At 33.2% G+C, this 14,738-nt stretch overlaps 2 protein-coding genes across 2 annotated transcripts in view; one reads left to right on the top strand and one right to left on the bottom strand.

The window, feature by feature from the left end:
* Positions 1-9,137, bottom strand: part of LOC148616582 (carbonic anhydrase-related protein-like) — a 44,505-nt gene extending 35,368 nt beyond the window's left edge. Inside the window, exon 1 of the mRNA XM_088583795.1 lies at positions 8,716-9,137. Within this exon, the coding sequence (XP_088439921.1) occupies positions 8,716-8,797 (82 nt within the window). The 5' untranslated portion in view covers positions 8,798-9,137. The remainder of the gene's footprint in view (positions 1-8,715) is intronic.
* Positions 2,763-9,633, top strand: LOC148616581 (uncharacterized). The gene is made up of 3 exons (XM_088583801.1): positions 2,763-2,922; positions 7,267-8,026; positions 9,134-9,633. Exons 1-3 carry the CDS (start codon positions 2,877-2,879, stop codon positions 9,195-9,197), a joined length of 870 nt encoding a protein of 289 aa, XP_088439927.1. The 5' UTR covers positions 2,763-2,876; the 3' UTR covers positions 9,198-9,633.
* Positions 9,634-14,738: the final 5,105 nt, after the last annotated feature.

The raw sequence follows: 14,738 nt of genomic DNA, 5'->3' as shown, positions 1-14,738 counted from the left end.
TATAAGGAGTCCCTGCCCCCACCCCACTTTGGATCTACCTATGGTATATTTGATGTATTTGAACCTAATGTTTTGTTTATTTTAAGCTCATCAGTATCATATCTTCATGTCAGCCAGGGATAATATATTTTTTTCAATTTCTATTATTTTATAGTTTTTATTCATTTTATTTAATTGTATTATGACCAAGTAGTCGGTCAGGAATATTTAGTTTCTAGATAATAACATGAACCTCAGTGAATTGACTTGTTAGTTCTGTGTTACAAAATGAAAATAGGTATTGAAACTTACCATAATCATTGATTTATGATATTGGACCCAATTTTTGTATGGGTCTACATCCAGGTCCATAGGGTAAAAATTAATTCCAAAGAAAACCCAAAAAACTTTTGGATCTAAGAAAATCATCTTTTATATGCTTATCTTACTTTGTATTAAAATTCATGATCTAAATTTGGAACTTTTTTTGGCCACATTTATTCCATGTTAGAAACTTGTGCTGAATTAATCATTTTACTGCCAACTAAATTAAGAGATGAATCAGATCAAAGTAAAATGTCCTAACATGCCTCAACAGTTCAATTTCTGCATTTATATCATGCTGTTTCTTTTTTTAAGACATGCTGAGGCATACAGTTGGTTTTTTTTTAAACAAACTTTAAATTGTGTTTATCAACTCAAAACTTTTCTCTCAAACAGGTTGTTACCTTTAACAATACATATCTAAATGACACCCACAACACTTTCATGCCAAAAAGTATGCTCAGCTAGTGTGGCCTTAAGGAGATAGACCTGGGATAAGGGAGACCACTCCTACAAATCACTGGAATGTTTGTATTCACCTTTTTCATCAATCTCATGTAAGCATCAAAGTAACATGGACTGATTTCATGCTGATTCAAAGGGAAGCTTGAAAGGCTTAGGTGAAATTGAATATGATACAAACATATGACTGATTTCATTAGTTATGTCCCTTACCCTAGATCTACCTACTTAAACTTAGATATGTTTTCTGTCCTGTAAAAACTATTCAGGTCTATGTACCTAAATATATGACAATACTGTCTCATGATTTCACGTGTTCAAAATATTATCTAGCCACTCAAAGAGCTTACCTTGTGATTTCAATTTCCCACTTGGCATACGGGACTAGTACAAAGCTGTCTGTTCAATATATCAACCCTCTTATCCAGAAATGCCAGAAATATATCTACCATAGGGTATTTAAACACATTCAATCAATCAATTTGACCTGTTGGCTACAGTTCTTGTGGTTCAGTAATTTAATATGTTCTTTTGAGTGTAAAATGTAGTGGTTTTGTTTTCTATCTAATGTGTGAAATGGACCAATAACTTATGAGATAAACATTTTGTAGTAAGACTGATTCATGTGAAACAAGGGAGTTATTTTTCTATAATTTTTTTTTAAGAAAACATGATAAACAAGAATAGTACATTTCTGTCATACTCATAGGAAAAGTTCTAATTTCTTAACCCTCCTCTTTAGTCCCTTCTCTCTTAACTGTGGGGTAAGGATGCACATGTATGACATATATTACTGCAAGATAGGGCTTAAGATACTTCTACATCATGAGATGTTGGAATTCTGTTTTTCCAAACCTAATTAATGCCATCTGGTCTGCCAGACAATTTATGGCATTGCTTGAGAAACGGTTTTAGGTAAAACTTAAGAATCTTCCCCACAGAAGTAATTATTGGAGATGCACTGACTGCACTGCAGTTAAGACAAAATTATATTTAAAAAAAAAGGTTTCCTAGATCTGAATCAAATAAGACTACAAATTATTTTGCTAATCCGATGATATCTGAAAAAAAATATGCCATGACAAAAGTATAAGATTGGGCACACAGATTGGGCACACACACACATATATATATAGACTACCCTGCAGGTTATTTTTTTGCCAAAACAAGGATTCCTTGACCTAAGCCATCTATAATTATGAAATAAAGTTTTGCTAATTTGATGATGTCTGTAAGGCCTTGATTTTTTGCAGCCTTATACATGTAAATCTTGTCTACCGTAAATATTGCATGGGCACTGCATGTTTTAAGCATATTGGTGTCAGGATTTGTAGAATAATACAGGGATTTTCACATTTGATATTAAAGTTTAGACACATTTTTTTTGTTTTTTTTCCTTGAACCATCTTGCTTTCAGTGTTCACAAAAAAGAACCACAGGGAAATACAATATTGTAAAAACTACCCTAAGTTGTTATACAATGTATATTCCTTTTATCCCACAGACAAATTACTAAGTTAAAATGAAAGGATTGAGTTACTAGTCTAGACAAACAGTTAATTATTTTAACACACTAAATACACAAATTAACATCATTGATGCATTGCATACTAATCTATTTTAAAAAAGCAATCACCAGGTTTGCCATTATGAATCAATACCTGGGTGCCAGTTTTGCTGAATTGGTATATTTAGGGGCCAGATACATGCAGGCTATGGGCGTTGGGGATTTCTAGCTGTTCATTGAAGCCATTTGGCTTTTTTCACAGCTTGGTAGAGTTCTAGACTCTTTAACGCTATAAATCAACTCATTCAATCAAATACTTTATCTACAAATCTATCTAAAATATATTAATATTATGTAACAAGTTGTAAAATTCATTATTTTTTTTACTGACTTATCACCTACATCAAACAAAGTATTAATCAACCTTGTCAAGTAATGATATAATCTTAATTCAAATTTCATATTTCTCCATAATCCGTGAAGCTTTATTTATTCTACCTGTATTTTACCTATGGGTGTAATGATGTGACAGGTATCATTTTACCTGTACAGGTAAACAAAGAGAGGTGGGTAGGAGAGAAGGTGGAATACCTCAACAGACAACATGAAGTTGTATTTAATTTGTGGATTATTGTTTCTTTTAGAAATAGGTATGTAAAAACTGCTCCTTAAACCTTAATAGCAAATTTGTTATATTTATTTTTTTGTTCAAAGTGACAGTCCCACCAATAATTATAATTCACCCATCAGGTGACACTATCTTCAGATCTGGAGCTTGTGTATAGCAATTAGAGATTGCAAAGTATTCCACTGACTCATATATTTACTTGAATATCAAACTTGAGCTTTTAAGGATATTTGATTGATTCTAATTTGTTTCAATTATTGATCATGTTTCAATTGAGGAAATGTTTACTAACACGTACATGTATGTCAAACTGCTCAATTTTTAGCCTCAGAGAAAGAGGAAATGGACAAAAGCGAACATGTTATTTTTTTACTCTTTTAGTAGGCATGCACTTTATAAACATCATTAAAAAACTAAATTAGCTTTACAAATAAAATGCACAAGTTTGAAAATTAAAAAAAAAATGATATGAAATCTGTACTAATTTACTCAGCAGCTTATATTTATCAGGCGTATGGAAATACACTTGACTCGTACTCCGTATAATTATTTCTTTTGGTGATTCTTATAGTTATTGTGTCCTTGGTACTAGCCACGAGTTATGAAATATACTACTCGTAAAATTCGTGTCTATATCACCTCTACCCCCATGCCCCGCCCGATTTTTTTATTCCTTTTCACTTGTAGATGTTTTATTGGCTACCTATTTTGACCATAGTCAGATTCGAAGCTGTTGATTTATTGAGCGAATTCAATTATTTGGATTTGTCTGAATAAAGGTGCAATAGTTAGGTAAGCGTTGTGGCTTTTCGGTTTATTTGGGTTATATTCTACGGAGCTTTGTAATATTCCACATGTGTCGGTAGTTTTTCAAGTGTTCAAGCAATATATTCACTTGTTTTAATACATACGAAATAACAAATACACGTATTTTCCTTCTTTTGGAGGGAGGAGGCGTTTTTTCGTGTCGAAGCATATACAAAACTATTATAACTACACAAAAACTAAATTCATAAGGGACCACGGCCCCCACCCCCTGGATCTATTAATGCCGGTCTATGCAAAGTAAAAGTTTTCTTTGTACAGTCAAGATATATTCAAGGTCCATTTTCTTTAAAAAATAGTTATTACGCAACACGAGGACATTATTTGACATTTCAAGGTTATTTTATATCCACTTTATTAAGTACAAACATTAAAATTCTATCAGAGGCGCAGGGTGCATGGTTACACCTTAATTACATTGATTTTCCATTTTCATCGGTTTAAAATGGAAATTTTATTCTATTACTTTTGATAAAAACTTCATTTATAGAAAAAACTATCCTGCAAATACCGTCAAAATAAGGGGTGAAATCTTGTCCAATGTGCCCATGATTCCCTTACAGCACAATCATATGTTCTTGTGTACAACGTATATCCTAAGGTTGAAATACTGATAAAAGGTTATTTATAAAGGTTACAAAGGTTTAACTTACTTCAGTATTTATTTAATTTATCTAAGCTTGGCCACTGTCCGTCAACGTCCGTAAACTTTTTATATTGAATGCTGGAGTGCTGCATTTTGTTATAAAAGTCATAGTTCCTTCCAGGTAGAAAATCTGAACTTTACTCGTCCGTTTGAATTTCATTGCAAGGGGGGTCAATTTAAAATAAAAGACACATATCCCGATATTTGATGAAAATAAAACCCAAGACGATTATTAGTATTGAGAAATCTTTAACAAGAAAATGTGAAAGCTGAAGTATCAATCCATATAAATTTTAGGCACTGCCAATGGTAGAGGTGATTCATGGTGGAGAAAAAAAAAGTACAAACGTCTACAAACGCTGTTTTTCTACGCAAATATATTACTTTCTGTGTACAGATATTTTTTTTTTCAAATTTTCATTTTCTCCCTCTTAAATCTACTAAATCAAGAACGATAACACATGTTTCGTCCTAAGGACCTAGGCTATTTTCCTTAGGATTCTGAACACTAGTACGACCAATATCAAAACTTATTCAAAATGCCAAAATTTCCAATGAGATCTGTAGAAAAAACACTTAGTGTTACTAAAAATATAAAAAAGCAGAAAAATGCATTTCCGACATGTTTGCTTTACACTGGATACTTAAGACAGGAAGCATCTGTACAACCATTAAAGCATAGAAGATTTATTTGCATTTTATGATAAAAGAAAAACACATCTAATAGTGCAAGATGGTTTATGATGTGCTTTTTGGTGAAAATGTACTACTTTAAAATACGAAACATGAACATTGCACCTTACATAGCTTATTAAGATACATGTAAAATGTAGGGTCCGTAGCCTTATGTATCAGTTCTGTACAATGTGCGGTAAAAGTGTTTTGGTTCGACTCGATTCAGGCTTATTATTTTTATTTTGTGTGTGTTTTTTTCTTTTGGCAAAATTTGGTAGACATGCATGAATCACTTCCTGTCTGATTTACTTAAAATCTTAAGTATTCATTAAGGTATATATATTGAACACCACAGAATCATACTAGTTTATAATAGATCTAGAAGTCGCTACATTATTTATCTTTTAAAAAGTCTTATTCACAGAGCGTTAAATATATTCATTTCATTGACTTGCTACATTACATTACCTGTTCGGTTGAAAATAACTTTCGATTCATAATTATGTATGTATATAGTATCCAAGATGTAAACAGATAGGTATTAGCCCAGCTGAGATATAGGCGTCATGGAAACTTTTTAATTTATTTTTTACAAATACATTTATGATTTAAATGTATTCATTAAATCTTATCTTTGTCTACTGGTTTCGCTTTGATTACTGCAATTCAGTCCACCTTTACTCTCTCTGTCTCGTTTACTCTGCAATTTAGTCCACCTGTACACTCTGTCTCTTCTACTCTGAAATTCAGCCCACCTTTACTCTCTCTGTCTCGTCTACTCTGTAATTCAATCCTTTACACTCTCTGTCTCTTCTACTCTGTAATTTAGTCCTTTGCTCTATCTGTCTCATCTACTTTGTAATATAGTCCACTTTTACTCTCTCTGTCTCTTCTACTCTGTAATTCAGTCCACCCTTACCCTTTTTCTTCTAATCTTTAATGCAGTCCACCCTAACCCTCTCGCCTACTTTGTAATTCAGTCCAGTCTTACACCTTCTATCTTAAACTCTGTAATTCAGTCCACCCTTACACGCTCTCTCTCTCCCCCCTCTCTCTCTCTCATTCATTCGACTCCCTTGGTCTCTCTTCTACTCTCTAGGAGGAATGAAGATTTAATTCGTTATAAATGTAGACAACAGTGCACTGATTTGATATGATACTATTTTCACATCATTTGTCTTGGGGCCATTCGCATCTTCTTTTTTTTTGCCTATCATTAAAGCAGTGTGGTGACCTATGGATTATACGTTCCTTGACATTTGTTGGATATTGGCAATCTCATACCACAATTCCTATTTTTATGTAACGAGGCTTAAACGATGGTTTGGGCCGACTTTGTATATTAATATATATATATATATTTTTTTTTACTAAAATAGAATCTCAAGATATCTTCTACAAAGTTGAGTTACCCGCTGACTATTGTATGTGCTAGTAATTGATTTTACAAGTATGAATAATTCACAAGTTATATAATGTCATTTACAGTACAGTACGAAGTTGATTACATTGATATTTAAAAAAAATAGTCATGCCTTTAACAGTATTTCATCAACTATGGTTTATTTTCTTCATAATTTAACAAAAAATAAGATGTTATTTATAAACAGATTAATATTTTGTTTCTGTTAATGATACGAAATTCTCGGTATTACTCGTTAAGTTCCTGTCATACTGAAATCAGACCCTCAGTGCTCGTGTCAATTATCATCATGAAGGCCGTCCTCTAATAGGCAGACACCACGCATATGCATTTTGGTTGAGGATGCCCTATTTAGTTTTCCTGTTCGTTCGGATACAAGAATAAAATATTGTCTCAGCTCCAAAGCAGAATGATATGCTCTTTTGACTTTTTATGAGCAACTCAGCGGGTGTTTCTAGAAAAGCAGATGCTCTATGCTCCCAGTTTTTAGTGGAGTCCGAGTTGCTCATTTGCTTTTGTTACTTTGTATGTATGATTTTAGTTACTTCATGTTCTTTGTTGTGCATGTCTGCTTTCCATGTCTGGTCTTTGTCCCTGAATTACATTCTTTTGATTACCGCTATAACCTTGGTTCCCTTGATTACTCTTGCAATGTCCGTCTGTCCCCCAGTAAGTACATGTATGTATATGCATCTATTTTGAATAAGGACTATTCTTCTGTGTCACAACGGTATGGAATATATAAAGCATATACCAAATCACACATATACACCATTCTCGGTTTCTATTCCTTTCAGTTGCCAGTGGTAAACACCTCGAGAGAGGAGGAAAAGGACACAAACATGATAAACAAGCGTCAAAGTTAGATATTCAAAGGAGTTTTAGAAAATCGATGAACAAGTTGGCGATATTCGGCCAAAGAAATACAAACTGGCATCTCAAGAAATCTAATCATGATAAAGATATGACCTTCCACAATAGTAAAAATATCAAGGATACCAAAGAATTACTAGAACAAAAATTGAAAGAAAGAGATATAAAAAGAGAAAAACATAATGACCGTTTTGGAAAAAATGACAAAAAACGACAAAGAGTCAACGGAAGACGTCCATTACATCGCGTTTTCCGTCGTAGAAATGGCAGATTTCATGGAAATAAGCACGACAAGAGTAAACGTGTCCAAGATAAGAAACACTTTCTCGAAAGGATGAAATTCTTAGAGTATCATAAACAAGTGCATAGAAACCCACATTTCTTGCAACGTATAAAACATAGGAGGCAACGTCTTTACGACATGAAAGACCCTAAATGGGCGCTCGAGGAAAAAACGAAAGAGCGGCATCACATGAAAGATAGAAATTTCGGGCCTAAAATGAGTTTACATAGTGAGCACCACGCCCGAAGACAACCCAGTAGAAAAAACAACACCCCAGATGAAATGCTTTGTAAACGCTTACCCCATGCCAATAGAAAATGTCCTGACTTTAAACGTGAGGTGTGTGGCAGCGATGGAGTAACATATCACAATTATTGTGAATTCTTACGAGAGATGTGCAAGTAAGTAAATTTCTGTCCGTTTCCTATACTTAGAATATTACTTTAAACACTACGCCATTGATGAGCATACATCTTATATACAGTGGTTAGGTATTCATATACAACAGTATCGCATTTAAAATACATTTTATGATAAATTAGTTTGAGATAAATACTGTTATCTGATTGGTTAAATAATTTTGTTATATCTCAACTGATAAAAAAATATTGACACACCCCTATTCAGTTAAATTCAGAGCTACTTTTTCATGTTTAAAAATATAAATATGTTTAAAATTATTTCATAAGAATTGGCTATGATAAAAATGTTGTCTATTGAAAAATAACATAAATTTTTAATGTGCATATTTTTTTTTTTTATTGCACTTCGCTCAATAAACAATATGCACATGGAAAATTTCTTATTTTCAATAGTCAAAATTTTTATCATAGCCAATTCTTAATTATATTGTATTTTTTAATGATTTAGAACTGATGGTTAAAAGAATTGTTTGACGAGGGATGGGGCGGAAGTCATAAACACAAGTCTTTTAAAGAGACAACTACCCCATCCCCAGAATACTGAAGCGGATATATATAAAGTTTTTTTTTCACATTTGTACTGAATGCATTTTTGAATACAAATTTGTGAGATACCATTCATTTACATCACATGTATCTATAGGTGTATACACGAATATTATACTTACGATGTGTTGTGTACCTTTGTACACAATCGTAATCATCGGCTATCTCCGCTTCCTTAAAAAGGCCTTGTAAAGTCGTTTTCATCTCTACACAGCTACGTGTCCGGAATTTTGTAGTTTTCCAAAGTGCACTGATGTCAATCAAATAAGCTAAGTAGCGAAACTTTTTGGGGAACCTAGATCTATGCTATATAACTGATCACATCTATCATTTCACTCCAAATGTGAGTAAAGTTTTTATTTGTTTATATGTTCGTTCGTTTGTTCATTTTTGTTTTTACCATAGTCAACAACCCCTTTTGACAATTACAAATGCCACTTCAAGTTAAAAAAACAAATACTTGAATTTTACTTGTACATGGAAATAGAAACTTGAACTGTTATTAAGATCTCATATCTATCTATTTTATCTTCTTCCCAGGAAAGATAACATCAACCTCATGAAGACAAAGAGAGGTCCATGCGATGGAAAAGTTTTGCATTAAGGAAAACAAAAAACAAAAACTAAAAGGGACAAAACAAGTTTCATAGAAAGTTATATTGTTTTGTATGCTCTTGTTATTTCTTGTTTTTTCTTTTTTACATGTATGTATTTTGTTTTTGTTTTTTTTACTTCTTTTTTTTATCAAGTTCGCTTTTTATTCATATACTGCAGTTTATTTGAATACGTAATACATCTGCACAATTTTAATCATCAGTTATTATGTAAAAATGTGTTAGATATAGAATATCAACAGTTCCATGAAAATGAAAAGAACACAACTTATAGCGAAAAAGGAGAAAAACGAGACGAAGCTGAAGTTTGTATAAAGCTTTTTGGAGCTTGCATGTTTTGTCATGTGTAACGAAATGTCAGAATTATGATTCCCTTTTAGATACAAATGTATAATCTTTTATAATAAATTGCCAATCATTAGTCAATATAGAGTTTTAATTTTTCAGGTATTTCCATGACTTGTGAAAACAATTTTCCCCGCCAATAGTCCGTATTTTCTTTGATCTGAAATAGTTGAAGGGTCAGGGAAAATTTGGGCTTCACCGACAACTTAAAAAATGCAACATAATTTATTACGATTATTAGATCGCTTGTCTGTTGATTGTTTACTTTCGAGGAATAAGTAGAATATTGAACGTTAAGCTCTGAAAGTCGGCTGACGTTCGAAATTCTCTGGATACACACTTCAGCCAGGCCTATCAGAACTTGCAATTCGGAAAATTGAATGATTCACGCGACATTATCCGATTGTCAAAGTATGCTTGAACTAAATACTTTGAATTTATTGGAAGAGTAATCAAGGGAACCAAGGTTACAGCGGTAATCAAAAGAATGCAATCTAGGGAGAAAGACCAGACATGGAAAACAGACATACACAACACAGAACATAAAGTAACTAAAATCATATATTCAAAGTAAAAAAAGCAAATGAGCAACTCGGACTCCACTTAAAACTTGGAGCATGGACCAGGTGCACCGGTAGGGTAAGCGTCCTCTGCTTTTCTAGAAACATCCACCGAGCCACCGAGTTGCTCATAAATAGTCATGTCCGGGGTAGACAAACGAGGAAAATAAAACTTTGACCCGTTGAATAAATCAGTTTTCATGGTGCAGATGGGTACACCAAAACGATACGAGTTCATGATGACGACCATAAAACTTTTGTAGTGATGACTTCAATCTTGTAGCAACATAACCCTGTTCCAGAAGCCTATTTGCTAGAGTTCTAGCGCGATACAAAAAGCCTGCGTAGTAAGCTCTGGCATAACGTATGAGTTGTGATATGAACACTCCATACGCAGGTGCTGAAGGGATGTTGCCACAGATGAAAGGAAAGTTGACAATTCTAAATGAAAAGTCATCACGTTTGTCGTAAAGTTTGGTCAATAGTTTTCTTTACCATCGATTTCTGAGTATAGGTCAAGATATGAGGCTGACTTCGCAGTGTCTGTAGTATCCTTTATCTTAGGTTCTTTGGAGTGGATGCGATGTATCAAATCTCCGAAATTAGGATTGTTTAAATATGATACGTCATCTATATAGCGGAAACTGAGATCAAAGGATCTAGCCAAACGATATTCTTTCTTTCCGATCAGATCAGCTATAAAGTCAGCCTCATAAGAGTGAACGAATAGGTCAGCAAGTAAATGAGCACAATTTGTTCCCATTGGAATGCCGACCGCATGTTGAAAAACACGTCCACCACACTGGACAAATATGTTGTCGATTAAAAATTCCAGCAGTTTGTAAACATCTTTCTCTGTATATTTAGAAGATGATATGGAATTATTTCTTACAAAGTATGAGAAATCTCTACCAAGAACTACATATTTGTATCTAGATGTACCAACTTTTTTGAAAAACAACGATGTATAATGTTTTTAAGTCGGGATTTTAACTGAGTATGTGGAATAGAAATATACAGTGTAGAAAAATCATAGGTTTTAACGCTATTATATTCAGATAATAGTCTTGAACTAATTGTCTCCAAAAGATCTTTCGATTTTTTAGGATCCACATTGAATTAATATCACTACGGGAGTAATAAGTGTTGTGGTAGGACTGCAGAACCTCTTTGACAGTTGTGAGTATATAAGCTAATAGTTTTGAAAGAGGTTTGGTGGTACCTTTTGCAGATCCAGCTATAAAACGTTGTTTGTATGGATTCTTGTGGAGTATAAGAATCCAGTACATAGACGGTAAATTACAATCATCGTCCTTGGTAGAGAGACCAAAAGAGGATAGCACAGCTTTATGGTTTTCCACAATCTCTTCTTTGGGGAGTGTGGTTGCAGTATATGCTTGTTATCACTGCTATTATTTTCTATGTCTACCTCTGATAATAAACATTGGATGTAAAACGTTTTGCAGACAAAACAATGTTGTTTTGGGCTTTATCTGCTGGTACGACAACATATTTGTCATATATAGTAGACACTGTTTTTGCTACATCGGGGTCTTTGAAAACAGATGTAGCCTTTGTACTCATTGACCTACTTAAAACTTTCATTCGTTTCAAAATTAAAGACCTTACGGCCTTTAACCACTCTGTCTTCGTGTTTTCGTTTTATCCATTTTCTTGCAAAGTCCTCCGCACTGCTGGTACGACAACATATTTGTCATATATAGTAGACACTGTTTTTGCTACATCGGGGTCTTTGAAAACAGATGTAGCCTTTGTACTCATTGACCTACTTAAAACTTTCATTCGTTTCAAAATTAAAGACCTTACGGCCTTTAACCACTCTGTCTTCGTGTTTTCGTTTTATCCATTTTCTTGCAAAGTCCTCCACTTAAGGGTTTTTTTTTACAAATATTGAAAACGAAATGGTAATAAGCGTTGTTGTTGTTGTTGTTGTTGTTGTTGAAATACATTTTAATATTTAACGAATAGATTACAATTGTCGAAAAAATGGCATGAATTTGGTCTGTTGGAGTTACATGGACAAAACAGTTCTGTTTGTTTTTTCATTGTACATTATAGAACGAATCGACAATTCACAAGAAAGCGAGAAAGCTAAATAGTATGTGTTTGGATTCGTTCGGGTGTGCTTAGATTGATTTGGGTCGGTTTTTGTGTGAAAGTGAAATGACACGCCGCTACCAAACGGGTTTTGGCGAACTTAGCAATGATAATGTCATCGGCAAGCATCATGCATTTGTTTTAGTTGGTAGAACCACGTGCTCACTCTCTTGAATCTGGAATATTGACATTTCAAAACTTGTCGAAAGCAGTGTGTTTGAAAGAAGTCGTGCGATGAAACTAGAAAACTCTTTGGGTTCCGGTTGGCTTTAACAACATGACCACCAGCAAGAATGTATATTTAAAATACAAAGGTCATCTCGTGTTATGCAAGAGGTTTTTTTTCTTGAAACCGACAAGAAAAAATAGGATAGGCAGGGAAATTCTTTTATTTTTCAAAACATTTTATATTGAGATATGGGGAAACAATCTAGAATTTTACGGAGCTTGTGCCAAATTTGACAAAAAAGGTAAGGGTAGGCACAAATAATAAGGTAGCAGGAGATAGACATATTTATTTATTTTTTGTCTTATCACGTACCTTGAGTCGAGGTGGCTCCATCATTTTAGCAGGCCGAATTCAATTTTCTTAATTTTGATATGTTTTAAAACCTTTTACTCTTATTCCAAAAATGAAATGAAAATACGGAATCACCGTACTCATTTTCTCATAAATAGGGGCTCAAAATAGGGAAATTTGAATTCCCATTTCCTTTAGATCGTGTAGTTATATGCAGAACATATGCAAATTGAGACCATTCTCAAATACCTTTTTTGTTGTTACTTGTTTAGCATACACAACATTTTAAAAGTAATCAAAAAATATATCCTACAACTTGCCAGGATGGCACTTAGTGGAAGTTTTTTTTACCGCTTTTGATGCCCATTTGTTGCTCAAATATGTCAAAAATTAACACATAAATTAGTATCAACAAATCATTTTTTTTCTTATTTAAACTAATATGTTTTACAGACACACAATTGAAACATTTTGAAGAGAAAAAATATGGGACATTTACAGAGATATACGAAAAGTCGTCAGACGACCCTCTTTTTTCTAAATTCGAATATTTAGTCATAAAAAATCGATGGATTGGATGATTACAACTTAAACAATGTCATTTTATTTACATTTTGATACTAAGTAGCTATTCAAGAGATGGCCCAAAAAATCAATGGCACTTAAAATAGCCATATTTGTGATATTTTATAATTTTCTTGTAATGAAATATTCTCCCCTTTTTGTCGCTTTTATCTTGTACTTTAGAGCACCTATATTGGAAAAGAGGCTGTTAACAATGCATCACATCATCATGGTGAATTCACTTGGAATAGTTTTCAGATTCCATGAAATAAGAAAATCAGAAATTGCACTAAAATCGATGTATTGTCTGTTAGTAAACAAACATCATTTTTACTTTTTAAAGGCTATTGTTGAATGTTGTTGTAAAAAGTGCAAATCTGAAATATATTTCATAATGAAGACAATAATAAAGTATGGAAATTGTGCCATGAACTAAATTTATTGATGGTTAAATTGTGATAATTTCAACTTTAAACAAGCCTTGTTAAATAACACTATAATAATGAAGTTGAAAATGATAGTACTTTCCGTATATCCGTTACAACCTTCATTTCGTGCATTATAAAGCTAAGACATTGTTGCTTTGAGCAGATAATTCGACTTAATAGGATAATCTATTTATTACTCCAGAAGTCCTAGTGGTTGTCTGGCAAGCTATTTTGTTGCAAAACACATGGCATCGATGAATCTGTTGAGTTGGGGTAGTCCAATTAGTTGCCCATAACTGTAACATGAAGTTTCGGGGACTCTACATTATAGACTTTATGTACACGTAAAAGTACAGTGTACATGTAAGTACATTCCCGAGGAGCTTCAACGAATTTTAGTTTTGCTATATATGTATATGTTAGACTGCATGTACTGACAACTCTTAATATGATTTTTATTTAAACCATTCTTTGTTTATTACTTCATGCCAATAAAGTAAAGTTTGTACATGTACATAAACATGTAATTTTAGTCACATTCGTACTTAAACATTTGTTAAAAGGGTGCGAATTTTATTAAGTATCAAGACATTAATACTACACACGTAAAAATAACTAAGTTTTGTTAAATTTACATGATTAAATGAAATAGTGATTCTAAAGTTAATAACAGTGTTGTGAAGTAGTGAATGTACATACACGTTATGTTGGTTCTGAAACAAGTACTACAGGAAACGTTTTTCCGATTATTTTGAAGTTGATAAAATTGTTTGAATTTTGAATGTTTTCTGTTTAGCACATGACTGTTAGTGGGAAAACTTTACAGTTTTGCAATTTGATTCTCTTTTGATAGAGAACTGTTTAACTAGGACTAATGAAAAAAACAAAGACCTTATATATGTAAAAAAAAATTCGGTCGTATATTGGTATGGTGCTGACAGCGGCGTCATCGTCGGCGGCGTCCGTGTCGTCGTCGTCCATATTCACTTGGTTTTC

The sequence above is a fragment of the Perna viridis genome, chromosome 5 (assembly GCF_037379345.1).
Source record: "Perna viridis isolate PV_CMFRI_1.1 ecotype Kerala chromosome 5, ASM3737934v1, whole genome shotgun sequence".
NCBI lineage: Eukaryota > Metazoa > Mollusca > Bivalvia > Mytilida > Mytilidae > Perna > Perna viridis.
This window is presented reverse-complemented; position numbering and strand designations above follow the sequence as displayed.